The 12854-nt window shown below is 54.8% G+C and overlaps 2 protein-coding genes and 1 pseudogene across 2 annotated transcripts in view; 1 reads left to right on the forward strand and 2 right to left on the reverse strand.

The window, feature by feature from the left end:
• Positions 1-12854, reverse strand: part of SCAMP4 (secretory carrier membrane protein 4) — a 138267-nt gene that overhangs the window by 58219 nt on the left and 67194 nt on the right. The gene's annotated exons all lie outside the window — the stretch shown is intronic.
• On the forward strand, positions 78-9778 carry LOC131589346 (AN1-type zinc finger protein 5-like). The gene is made up of 7 exons (XM_058858699.1): positions 78-230; positions 533-813; positions 1888-2062; positions 3077-3170; positions 3963-4081; positions 5512-5622; positions 7366-9778. Exons 3-7 carry the CDS (start codon positions 1912-1914, stop codon positions 7512-7514), a joined length of 624 nt encoding a protein of 207 aa, XP_058714682.1. The 5' UTR covers positions 78-230; positions 533-813; positions 1888-1911; the 3' UTR covers positions 7515-9778.
• Positions 8338-12833, reverse strand: LOC131589347 (protein FAM32A-like; annotated as a pseudogene).

The following is a 12854-nucleotide window of genomic DNA, read 5'->3' on the forward strand; positions in this document are numbered from 1 at the left end:
GGGGTGCCACAGCCCCCTGCCCTACCCCCGGCCCACACCCACACCCCCGGCCCCGGCCCAGGCCTCGCGTTCCCCCCGTCCCGTCCCCCCCGTCCCGGGCCCTCCCCGGGGGAGGCGCTCGGGGCCCGCGCCCGCCATGTTTCCCGGCAGCGCTCCCTGCCCGCCGCCCGCCTGAGCCTCCCGGGGCCGGCCCGGCCCGGCCCGGGGCCGCCCGCCCTCCTCCGCCGCCGGTGAGTGGGGCCCGGCGAGCGGGGCCCGGCCCGGGGCTCCCGCTCCGCGCAGGCCGCGGAGCCTCGGCCTCGATTAGCGCCGCGGGCCGGGAGCGGGGCGCGGGGCCCGGCGACGAGGGGCGGGGGCGGCGGGCCGGGGCCAGCCGCGGGAAGGGGCGGGCGGGGGTCTCTCCCCGGCCGGGAGGGGGGTCCCGACCGCCCCGGGCCGCCCGGACACGGCGGGGGCCGCGGCTCGGCCCGGCCGGCCCCTGGGCCGTGCGGCGCTCGGGGAGGGCTGAGCCCGCGGCCCCTTCTCTCTGCAGGGACGCTCGATCGACAGCAGCTCCCGAAGGTTTGTCCGTGTGGCAGCGGGCGCCAGGCGGGACCCCCGCAGCATCCACCGCTACCGGGGCTCCCTGACTGCGAGTGCCCGAGGAGAGGCCGGTTCGGGCCGGGAGGATCCCGGTGTGGCGATGGGAGCGCTGGTCTGAGCCCTGCGAGGGACCCCCGGGTGCAGAGCCGAAACCCGCATCCCCCAGCTGAGAACGAGCAGGGATAAACCAGAGGTGATCCGGTTCTGTCCCACGGGAGCGCTCCTAGCAGGGTAATGATTTCGTGTTCGTTTTGTTTATTCCCTCGGTGAAGCAAGTTCCGTAGGAGCAGGAAGGGAAGCGGCAGGGCTGCCTGGGAGGGAGGTGGTGGGTACTTCGTGGATCCCACAAAGGCACTGCTGCTGGGAGCTCCTGGTACCAGCGCTGTGGCTTTGTGCCCGAGCTGGAGCCACCCGCACCCACCATGGTCCTGCGCACATTCTCTCCCCTTGTTCTGTGTCAGAGCTGGACTGGCTGCAGCCACGTTGTCCACACACACACTGGAATTGTGTGTGGTTTTTGTTTGTGCCTCATGGTTCTCATTTGGAGCACTGCGGTGGGTTTGGCCCTGTAAATGCTACACCGTGTGTGGCTGGAAGGGGCCGGTTCCTGGGGTTGGAGGTAATTGCATGTGATCCAAAGAGAAATTATTAAGATAAATTTAAAATGAGGTTTCACCGTGTCAGCTGTTTTCCCGGGGAAGGTGTTCTGGAATCGCATCTTAATGCTGGAGAGGAAACCTTATCCTTATTTCCAGCCTAACCATGCTAACGTTCCCCTTACCCACGTATGTCAGAACAGAGCGTCAGTGGGTTCTTTTTGCATCGCTTGCGTCATCTTCCTGAGAATTAAAAAACTAAACCAGGCTCAAAATGAAAACCAAAATGCGACTGACTGGGCCTGCACTGGGCGTTTGAGGTGTGGGTGTTCACAGGGGGCATCAGTAGTGCTGTGGAGGCACATTTTGTACCGGTGGAGAGCGGATTGTTGGGGTCTGACGTGCCTGTGTGTCACCGGGAGTTTAGGGAGCCTCGTGGTGCAGGAGGCAGAACCAGGAGCCAGTTCCTGTTGTCTTTCCAGTCTGGCTCTGGGCAGCTCCTGGCTGCCGAGCTCTGGGTGGCTTAGGGCCCCAGGACACTGATTTTAGGAGCCCCGAGTGCTCAAGGGTCTGGGGTCTTGTTGTGCACGTGCAGGAACCAGGCTCTCTTGGGATCCTTTGTGCTCCTTCCTGATCAGCTGCAGCACACAATGCCCGAGTACTCTGGCCCTCACAGCTGTCCCGGGTTTGTTTTTGATTCCTGTTGTAGCTCGGTGCCTCGGAGGGGGTGAGGATGGCTCAGGAGACGAACCAGACGCAGGTGCCTCTGCTGTGTACCACGGGCTGTGGGTTCTATGGCAGCCCCCGGACCAACGGGATGTGCTCCGTGTGCTATAAGGAGTTCCTGCAGAGGCAGCAGAGCAGTGACCGGATAAGCCCTCCAGGTAGAGGATTTTTCTCTGGAAATCTGTCTTAAATGGGTCTCTGGATACAAACTGTTCAGCAACTGTGATAGAGCATGGCGCTGGTACCTGGCCACCATTTACTCCCTCCTAGAAAAATCGTCTTTCTCTTTCCATGGATACCCAAGGCTCTAAATCAAGGACCCAAGCCCTTGAGCACTTCTAGTCCCTGTCAGGAGCTCTTGCTTTCTTCCCAGTCTCACCAGTTTGTGAAGCCCCATCCCAGCCAGCATCTTCCAGTAAACTGTAAAATTTCACATGTGCTGATGGTGATTCCAGCTTTCAGCTATTTCCTGCTCCCTGATTAGGTGCTGACTGCTGGGAACCATGACAAAGCCCCACAATGCAATTTTATTTGGCCTATTTGTATAATATTCTTATCTTAACAGTCTGATATCTAAAAGCCATGACTTACAAGGTTTGTTTCCTGCAGTTGGGATGGGAGCAGGGGAAGGATGCTCTCTGTAACTTGAGCAGGGATTTATTTTGCTGGGGGTTTGTGCAGATGCCCCATGTACACAGTGAGAAATGCCTCTGAGAGTTCTTCCACAGTTTATTCCTGAGGGTAATCGTGGCTTCTCTTGAGTCACGCACACAAATGTGCTCAGGAACATGACTTTTCCTGACAAAGGGTTTTCCTAAGACCCCAGCTTAGATCCTCAGACACAAACCCACATGTGTCTGTTGGCACTGGCTTCTTTCAGCAGGTGAAGATCTGCTTCTTACACCTTGGACAAGTTACAAAGTGCCATTGGGTTCAAGATCCAGAGAGCCCTGGTGTCCCACAGAGTCCCATGAACAAATTTGGAGAGGAGAGTGTAGGATTAGGGATATGGGAGTGATCCCAATAGGGGTGTGTCCTCCCAGCTCCAGTAGGGAACAGGAGCGTAAAACTTGCTGGAAGTGCTTGTTTTGTTTTCTCCTTGGCTCTCAAGCACCCGAGGGAACTTGCAGATACTTCTCAGAGACTTGACCAAGCCTGCTCTTGTCTCACAGCACCCAGTGGTCCCAGCAGCAGCCCCATGGCATCTGAGGCGATCGCAGGACAGCACGCGGAGGGAGACTCCACACCTGAGGATGCGAAAGCCAGGTAGAGGCAGAATCTGGAGGTGGGGAGGGATCTAAACCCTGCTAAAATCCAGCCCTGGGACACAAGGGACAGTCTGTCATCCTTTACATGGTCAGTCTGTAAACAGGCTGGGTCAAACTCTGCATTGTGGCTCTGGTTTGTTTGGAAGGTTGAGATGTCCCTGCTGCTGCTGCTGTCTGATGTGTAGGTTGAGGTACCAGAGGGTTGGTAGTAAATTAAGTGGCATCTCGGTTCTCCTGGAGCCAGTGCACCTTGTTTGTCCCTTGCTCTGTTCAATTTCTGCTCAGTCCCAAGCAGTGGGATTTTTGGGGTTTTCCTGTGCAGGGCCAAGTGCTGGACTTGGAAATATCATGATGATCATCAACTCAGAATGTCCTGTGATTCTAAGTGAAAGCACCTGCTGATGATCCAGTCTGGAAGCTGTGACAGCAGGATTAGAGACCTTGGGCCTGTTTGATGGGAAGGAGGACAGAGCTGCACTGAGCTCTACCATCACATTACAGCTCTGAATCATAACTCTGTTTCTCTGCCCCTGGACTTGTTTGGATGGGCTCTTGCCTTGGCTTTGAGATATAATTGGGTGGAAAAGGAAACTGAGATCATCACAGATTCATTCCATTTATGTCTATAAAGAACTTTGATCCCAGATCTCAAGGGGAATTGACCTGCTGTGCTCCTGACCTACTTTTGAACATAAGGAAATAAACTTTATGGGCTAAAGGTTTCTCCTACATAACTGTCCATCAAAACACTTGTGTTTTCTTTTTGTTTGTCTGCTGCACATGCTCCCAGTGCTCAGACTCCTGTGACCCATCAGATGACAGCCATGAGCATATCCAGAGAGGAAACCAGCAATGAGGCAGAGGAATTCAGCAAGACAGATGAAGCCTCATCAGCTTCTTCTTCATCAGGTAGAGTGGTTGGTTTGTCCTTTGCACAGATCTGAGTGACTCTGAGCTCAGGAGTCCATTGGAGCAGCAGGGACAGCTGCTGACCCTGGGGTGTGTCCCCTCCTGGCAGTAAAGGCACACCTGAGAGCTGAGGAGGAAACTCTTGTTTTGGTGACAGGGAGGAGAGCAAATGCTTTGCTCGAGGGCAGGCCTGTAGAGATTGCTCTGTGGGCTGAGGGCTGAGTGGCTGCCAGCCCTCGAGTGGCTGGCAGGAGGATAATCTTCCATGACGCCTCTCCCAGCGAATGGCAGCGAGCCCAGAGCGTCCCACAGCCTGACGCGGCTGCTGCTGGCGGCACTCCCCTGCCAGCTCCCGAGGGGGAGGAAGGGAGACGGATCCATGGGAGCCTTGGAGAGAGGAGATTTGTTTGTGACAATGCCCGGGGCTAGTGGAGGCCTGTTGTTGTCACCCCGTGTGATGGGGGCACCTGTCCCTTGGGGGGTGTTACACAGTGGGTGCCCTGACGTGATTGAGCAGCAGCAGAGTCATTGCCCAGTGTGGCACATCCTCCAGCTGATGCCATAAGCAGGTGATCTGCATGCAGACACCCTCCTTTGCTCAGCTGACAGCTTGCTTCCATTGAAAGCTAAAAAAACCCAGGAGTTGTTGGTTGCTGAAAAGCCAGGCTCTAGTCACCACACATGGCTGGGCACTTTGGGTTTGGTAATCCTTTGCCTGCAAGCCCAGGAGACAATTCACAACAGGCAGGTGAGAGACTGTTAAAAAGACGCTTGGGAGAGTCTGCCCCTTTCATCTGCCTGTTTTAGTTTTTAGGAGGCTGCTTAGGGTCAGCTGCACAAAGCTGTCTCTGTTTTGTCTCCTCAGAGCAGCCTGCACTGCAGGTGCTCCGAGGAGCAGTTGGAGCTCCTCCCTCCTGTTGACTTCTCTAACCTGCTTAGGTTCTGGAGGAAATCCTGCTAAGCATCAGCGACCTTTAACAATCTGGCTTTGAGAGCTCAGTTTTCCCTTTGGTAGATTAGAGGCAGTGATGGATATCTGTGTAAAGCATTCTAAGACCTACATATGGGGAACACTTACATAAGAGTCAGCAAAAATAATTAGTAGTACTTACAAGGGGTTAACTTTTTTTTCTCCCTGCGAAGATTAACTGTGGGCTCAGCTGACAGCTGTGTTGCTGTACAGCAGCTGAGCTGTAGTGACTATCCAGTCACTGTCCAGTGGCCACTCCAGCTTTGGATTTAAGGCATTTGAAACACAGAGAAGGCTGTGAGGTGGAGATGTCCATGGGACAAGGCAAATCTCACAGTTTGGGGTATGTCAGCCAGGGCAGTGTGCACACAGAAAGTCACTAGAGCCTCAAGCAGCTTCTGTAATAAAATAAACATTTGGCTTATTAAGATGGGCAGCAAAACTCTTGCCTCTGTTTCAGGTACCCTGCTTGAGATATCCCAGAACACGGCTGAGGGCAAGACGGCTTCGGAAAAACCAAAACCGAAGAAGAATCGCTGCTTCACCTGCCGGAAGAAGATTGGGCTGACTGGTAAGTGCCTGGCTCTGGGAAGACTTCCCTGTGCCCTAAACAGTCCAGAGTGAGAGCCCTGTGAGCACAGTGCTGTGGTGCTGCTGGGTTTGGAGGGTCAGAGGCTGGAGGTTCCCCACAAATCCATCCTGGAGCTGTGGTGCTGCAGGAGAGGAGGGAGGAGAGCTCCGACCTGCAACAGCACTGGCTGAGGCAGCAGCCTGGGGAGCATCCCACTCACTGCCAGGGTCCTGGCAGCCCTTGGGAGCAGAATTGGATGCAGCAGCACCTCTTGGTTGTTTCTGCTTCTTGGCAGAAGCTGCTGTAGAGGAAGGCAGTGCTTGCTGTGGATCGGAACCTGCTCCCGGTCAGGTCTGCAGTAAAGCTTTCGTAACAGTGACATGAACTGAGCTAGACCCAAATGGAAAATCTCTCTCCAAGACTCATCCCATTTGTTAATGCTGCCTGATTTCCACTGTTAGCTTCCTGAGAGCAGGATGGCTCTCAGCATGCAGCCTGTAAAGCTGGAGAGAGAAGTGCTGGGATGGTGTCAGGGCACTGCTGTCAATGGGAAAATGGCTCCTGGAAAGTGAAGCAATTAATTTGGCTGTGGTTTGTTAATAAAAACATCATTCCCCTAAATTATCTCTGGTATTTAGTGCTTCTCTGGAAAAAAGTTAACTCTGGAGCTGTGCAGGTCATGCTGTTCCGGCAGAGCATTTGCTTCTGTAGCCTGCTTGGTGCATCCAGCAGCCAGGGACTGGATGTTTTTCATGGATGGAAGAGGCTTTGGCCAAGTCTAGACTGGGAAGTTCGAACCTGAGCTTGCCTGGAAATACATGGTCAGGGCACTGTCCCAGAATAGGGGTGAGTTTATAAACCTGGAGCTGGGCTGGGTACTCTGTGCCCAGACTTCACGTTGCAGCATGGATTGTTTTCCTGGATGAGTGTTTCCTTAAGAGTTTTAAACTATGAGAAGTTCTCTTCTTTAGGATTCAGCTTACAGAGAGCTGTGAATTCATGGCATTTAGGATAAAATTAGTTTTCTCAGCTGGGAGTAAACTGGCACTTTGGAGCAAGGTTTTTGTGGGCTTTACAGACTGTAGTTGGATAAATGTGAAGGGACAGAGCATGATTCCTTGCCAGCAAGATTCCTTGCTGTCCTGCAGCACATCCCCTGCTTACTCCCTGCCTTGCTTTCCCAGTGGGCTGTGTTAATGGTAGCACTCTGAGCGCTGTCCCTGAGTGAAGTGACTAAATTGGGAATTTTGAAGCCTAAGCAGCTCAGACGTGATCCTGTGGTGCTGTGGTGACAGTTCTGCTGCTTGCTCCTGGTCAGTCCAGCTGCTGCTGTGTGACCCTGGGGAGCTGGACTGGCTTGGAGGGCTCAGCTCCAGCTGCCTGGGGAGCCTGGTCTGGATTAGCAATCTGGCACTCTGCAGTGCCTGGCACGTCCCTTGTCCGCAGGGAACATGGACAGCAGCTGCTCTGGGAGCCTTTCCCACCATGTGACAGCTGGGGCTGCCCAAAGCATGTGGAGCTCCCGAGCCAGAGGAAAGCCATGGAAAGGAAAGAGCCACCCATGATCTTCCCCAAATGAGGAATCCCTCTGGCCTATGTGGGACAGCAGGCCGCCCCTCCCTTGCCCCTCTTTCTGCATTGGTGGCATTTCCTGGCATGGCAGGAAGGAGCCAGGCCCTGCCACCTTCCTGCCTGGCTGGATGGGGCCTGATGTGGCTTTTTCCCTGCTCTTCCTCCCCCCAGGCTTTGACTGCCGCTGCGGGAACCTGTTCTGTGCCATTCACCGGTACTCTGACATGCACGCCTGCCCCTACGACTACAAGGCAGAAGCTGCCGAGAAGATCCGCAAGGAAAACCCCATCGTTATCGCCGAGAAGATCCAGAAATTGTGAAGGGGTCTGAGCAGCTGGAACTGCAGCCAGGCTGCCTGGTGCTCCTCCCCTTCCTCCCAGCCTTCCTCCTCCTCCTCCCAGCCCCTGCGGCGGTGCGAGGCTGACTCCGGCAGCGCACACAAACTGGCACCTGGACATGGGGACTCCTCGCACCTCTGGCAGTCAGTTGGTGTTCCTCCTCTCCCTTCCTGCCTGTCTGACAGCCACAGCTCAGCTGATGTGTTCTCAACCAGCTTCTCAAAGGAAAAGGGACCGTCCTGCCCCGCTGCTCCAGCGCTGAGACCTTCGGACTTGCCTCTTGCCGGGCGGTTTGCACGGTGTGAGCGGCCGGGCCCTGCCAGGCAGCCTTTCCCTTCCTGGCAGCTCCGACTCCTGCAAACCAGCCAGGACTTGTGGCTGCAGTCCCTGAGCAGCTGCTGGACTCTGGTCCCTCTGCCTGTAACCCCGGGAGCTGGGGGATCCTGGCAGCCAGGCTGCCATCTGCTCCCCGGGAGGTGTTTGCTCTCACATGCAGAGAAGTTGATTCTGTAGTTCCAACACCCCAGACCCCTCTCCCCACCCTTTGTTGACGCTGTTGGAGAAGCTCCAAAGGGGCTGAGCAGTGATGCTGGCACAGGGAAGTCACTTTGTGGCGTGAAGAGGGCGGGGCAGGACCTTTCAGGAGGTTCTGCTTGCTGCCTTGTGCCTCTCTGTGCAGTGAGGGAGCCAGGGACACCCCTGCTCCAGCCTCCTGCTTCAGCACCCCTGGATAACCCCAGCTGCTTTCCCAGCAAGGTGTGTGTCCCTCAGCGCTGCCTGTGCCTGCTCTTCTCCCGTCTTGCCCCTTTCTCCTCTCCCTTCTCTCCTCTCTCCCTGCCTTCTGCCTTACACAAGTCGCTCTCATCAGGGTTGTGCACAAAGCTCAGGTCCCCACACCTCTGCTTCTGGACCTGTCCCTGCATCCAGGTGACAGTGGGGTCCCCTCCTCCCATGTGGGCCATGCTGATGCTGGGGAGAGCTCGGGGAGCCCACCCAGCTGCCCTCTCCTGCCTCCGCCCTCCCTGTGGGATGAGAGGTGGGGCCAGGTCCCCAGGAGATGCTCTGTAAGCCAGACAGAAGGAACTGGGGCACAGAGAAAGTCACAAGAAGGGGCCCAGAGTGCCCAGAAGTCTGGGTGGGGGCTCAGAAACACCCATGGAATGACCCGGGGGCAGGGAGGGGTGCTTGGAGGGCTCTGGGCTCACTGAGAGACACAGAATTCCCTAAGGTGCTGGAAGGCCCAGGGAGGGCTCCAGGGTGCAAGAGAAGGCAGAAGGAGAACTTTGGGGTACAGTGAGCATGCTCAGAGGCCTCAAGCATCCCAAAAGGCACTTGGAAGGCTCTGGGGGTGCACACACACATACACACACAGTGATGGGAGGTGCAGGAAAAGCCCAATGCCATCTCAGAACCACTCCAGAAAGAGCACCCGGAGAGCTCTGTTGGGAGAACCTGGGGCTCAGGGATGCAGCATAAGATGGGCTCCTGAGGCACAGCCACGGCTGATTCCATGCCCAGGGGATTCCTGGGAACACCAGGAGCAGGGCTGTGGCCATGGGGCTCTGGCTCTCACAAGCAGAGAATCCTGGACATGTCCCAGGGGACAAGCAGCAGCCTCTGTCCCACTGCTGGCTATCCCACGCTTCGGAAGCTTTTCCCTGGGTGTTGGAGAGCAGAGCTGCGGGGCCCAGCTGGGGATCACAGCAGCTCCTTCCTTCCAAGAGCTGTTTTCCTGCCCTGCTTGTAGCAGCTCTGCCCAGGTGCTGGTGGGGGATCCTTCCGAGTGTTTGGTTTTTCCAGTCTGCTCCAGCCAAAGCAGTGTGTGCTCTGCCAGCTGCCATCCTGAGGTGCCACCGGTAGCATCTGAGCCTCCCAACCTGATGCAAAGCCCCCCTCCAGCACAGAGAGGAGCGAGGCTGCCTCTCGCCAGCCTTTTCCTCAGGTTTTTCCTTCTGGATAACATTGATGTGTCTGGAGCACGCAAGTGGCTGCATGTGTTACCCCTGGACACACCTGGGCCATCAGCACGGAGCTGGTGGCTGGGTTTGCCACTGAGCTTTTGGCTGAGGATGATCCCTCACTCTCGGGGGAAGCAGGAATTGCAGCCATCAGCCTGAGGAAGTGCAGCAGCTCCCATGGATCCGTTGGGAAAGCCTACAGCCACCTGCTTCTCCAGCACTGCCCTTTTCCCTGTTCCTTCCTCCCTGTCCATGAGTGTAAATACAACACAGTCTAGTTTGCTTGGATGCTGTGGGTGTTCTGTTTCAGGCAGGGATGTCTGTGGGGACACCATTTGGCTCTGGGCTCTTTTAGGGTGGCTATGGGGTTCTGCCTCAGTTTCCCTGTGGATGATCATTCATAGTACCTGGTGCTGGCTGGGGATCAGCACCCTGGACCCGCACCCTCTGTATCTCACATCCACCAGGGGGTTGGACTGGATGATCTCCAGAGATCGCTTCAACCCTGCCAAGTCTGGGATTTTGCCTTCTGGCTGAGTAGAAAGCCCTGGATGGGGTTTGAGGGGCTCTGAATTTCTCCCGGGTTCCCTTTTGTCTGCTGTCATCTCTGTGGGGTGGAGTGGGACTCCCATAGGGCAGGAAAGGGAGTTTGGGACAGGCCCCCAAAGCCTCCCCCACTTCCCATATCTATGTGGGGACATTTGGGCAGTGTTTGGCACCAGGACTGACTTCAGCAAGGCTTTGGACACAGTCACCTGTGACATCTTCATAGGCAGACACGGGAAATGTGGATAAATGGACTGGTGGGGAGGGCCTGGCTGAATGCAGAGCTCAGAGAGGCCTGATAAGCACAGCAGAGCCCACCTGGTTCAGCACTGTCCCCAGGGTCAGCATTCCAGCCTTGTTCAGTGTGTGTAGCAACGACCTGCTGGAGGGATAGAATGGATCCTGGTCAGGTTTCACGATGATTCAGGCTGGGGGAGCGACTGATTCACCTGAAGGCTGTGCTGCCATTCAGAGGGACCTTGGGCTGGGTGAGAGCTGGGTGGGGATAAACCTAAGGAGGTTCAACAAGGGCAAGTGTAGGGTCCTGCACCCAGGCAGGAACAACCCCAAGTGCCAGCACAGGCTGGGGGTGACCCACTGGAGAGCAGCTCTGCAGAGAAGGACCTGGGGGTCCTGGTGGATGACAAACTGTCCCCGAGGTAGCAGAGTGTCCTGGGGCCAGGGGGACAGTGGGACCCTGGGGGGCCTCGGGAGGAGAGTGGCCAGCAGGGCAGGGAGTGACCCTGCCCCTCTACTCGGCCCTAGTGAGGCACACCCGGGCTGCTGTGTCCAGTTCTGGGACAAGAAGGACAAGGAGCTACTGGAGAGCGTCTAGCAGATGATTTGGGGTCTGGAGCATCTCTGTGATGAGGAGAGACCATGGGAGCTGGGCTTGGTTAGTCCAGAGAAGACTGAGTGTTGGATGTTTGGTTTTAAAAAACAAGACTATAAAATGAAAGAGTAGAAAGTAATGAAAGCTCAGAAGTTATATGTGACAATACGGAGAATGGACAGATTTACATGGCAGCCCTTGATACAAACCAGAGCTGTGACAAGCAGCCCGGTCATTTAGTCCAGCTGACTTTGGGAATGTCGTAGTGCTCAGTCAGAGCATCCAAGTGCCTGTTCAACTCCTCCACTTGCTGCTTGTGGGTTTTCGATGCTTTATTCAGGACCCGCTTCATTTGCCGCTTCTCCTGCATCTTCTCGAAAGCCGCCTGCGCCGGGGTCCGCTTGTCCAGCCCACACTTCTCCTCCTCCTTCTTGTGATCTGCTCCAGGGTTGGGCTTTATCTTTCACCTTCTTGTGATCTGCTCCAGGGTCTGGGCTTTGTCTTTCCCCTTCTTCTTCTGCTTGCTGGCCCCCAGGGCGCCTCCACTGCCCTTCAGCCGCAGGGGACCACAGTCCATGATTGTTCTCAAACTACAAGATTTTTCCCAAACTTTATACAGTCCAAATCCCATAGAATTCCATCGGTTTAATTTTCATTGGTCCCAAGTTGTGCAGGTCTTAGTATTTGGTTTCCTACTGGATACGGATTTCTTCGCCTCTGATGTTGATTAGGATTTCACTCCTGCGTTTCCATATCAGCCTTTTCCCGGTGTCTCTGGAGCAATGTTTGTGGGTGTTTGCTGATGGTTCTCCAATGGCCCTTGCTGGTCGTTATCTCTCGTGTATCTCTCGTGCTGCTCTCAGCCTGTGGAGATGCTGAACTCATCAGCAACCAAAGCAAGAATGCTTTGGAAAGAAACTTCAGTTCCCTTTCCCCGGGGCAAAGGTGAACAAACGTGACTAAAATTAGAAAATAAAAATTTTAAACTTGGTATATTTTCCAGTGTTATAAATGAAATTCAGCCAAATTTATCAGTAACAATTTTATTGAAAGATTTGCAAAATTGAATTTTGTAAACAACTACAATCCCTGTCAGCATCGAGCCCAGGATCGGCGCTGGGTGAACTCTGCATCAGCCTCTGCCGCACTGATTCCCCCAGGTTCACAAACTGTCTTTCGGAGAGCTGAGTTTTATACAGGTTTTTCAGCTTGAGGCTATGCAGCTTTAGTTTCTTTCTTTTTCTTGTGTTGTTACATATTCATATTTCTGCTGCTGGGCTGCCGATGAGTTTTCTGAGAAGGAGATGAAGTTTGAGTGTTTTTTTCGAGAAGCAGGCTTTGAGATGTAGAATTGTGAGTTTTTCCTCAGAAAGAGATGAAGTTTGAGTAGGTTTTTTTCGGGAAACCTTTATTGAGATGCGTGTTCCTGGAGAATCAGATCAGGTTGTTTAATCACCGGGTCATTAGAGCGCTTATCTTGATTGGGTGGACTCACCTCTTCTGGGTGTTATTTTAATTGTTTGGTCGTTCTCTTGCAAATTCTTGGTTTTCCAGCAGCTGCTTTTGCAATCTCAAGTAGCTTGTGTTTTTTACATAAAACACGCTTTTATACTTGATTTTATATGTGTACAATAAAAGGCGAATTATACCAACTTATATTACACCAGCAAGAGGGGATCTCACCAATCCACACAAATATCTCCACCGTGAGTGCCAGACTCCTTTCAGTGCTGCAGCGGCCATAAAATAAACCACAAAAAGTCCCCCCTCAACATGAGGAAGAACTTTTCACTGAGGGTGGCAGAGCACTGAACAGCTGCCCAGGGAGGCGGTGGAGTTTCCCTCTGCGGAGACATTCCAAGCCCGCCTGCTGCAGGTGAGTGGTGATGGTCTCCAGCCGCCCCTTCCAGCGCCATTTGGGATCCAGGGGCTGAGGGGAGGCCGCGCCGCGACCCCGCCATGAGGCGGCCGCGCTGTTCCCATGGC

This window comes from Poecile atricapillus, chromosome 28 (genome assembly GCF_030490865.1).
Source record: "Poecile atricapillus isolate bPoeAtr1 chromosome 28, bPoeAtr1.hap1, whole genome shotgun sequence".
NCBI classification, from domain to species: domain Eukaryota; kingdom Metazoa; phylum Chordata; class Aves; order Passeriformes; family Paridae; genus Poecile; species Poecile atricapillus.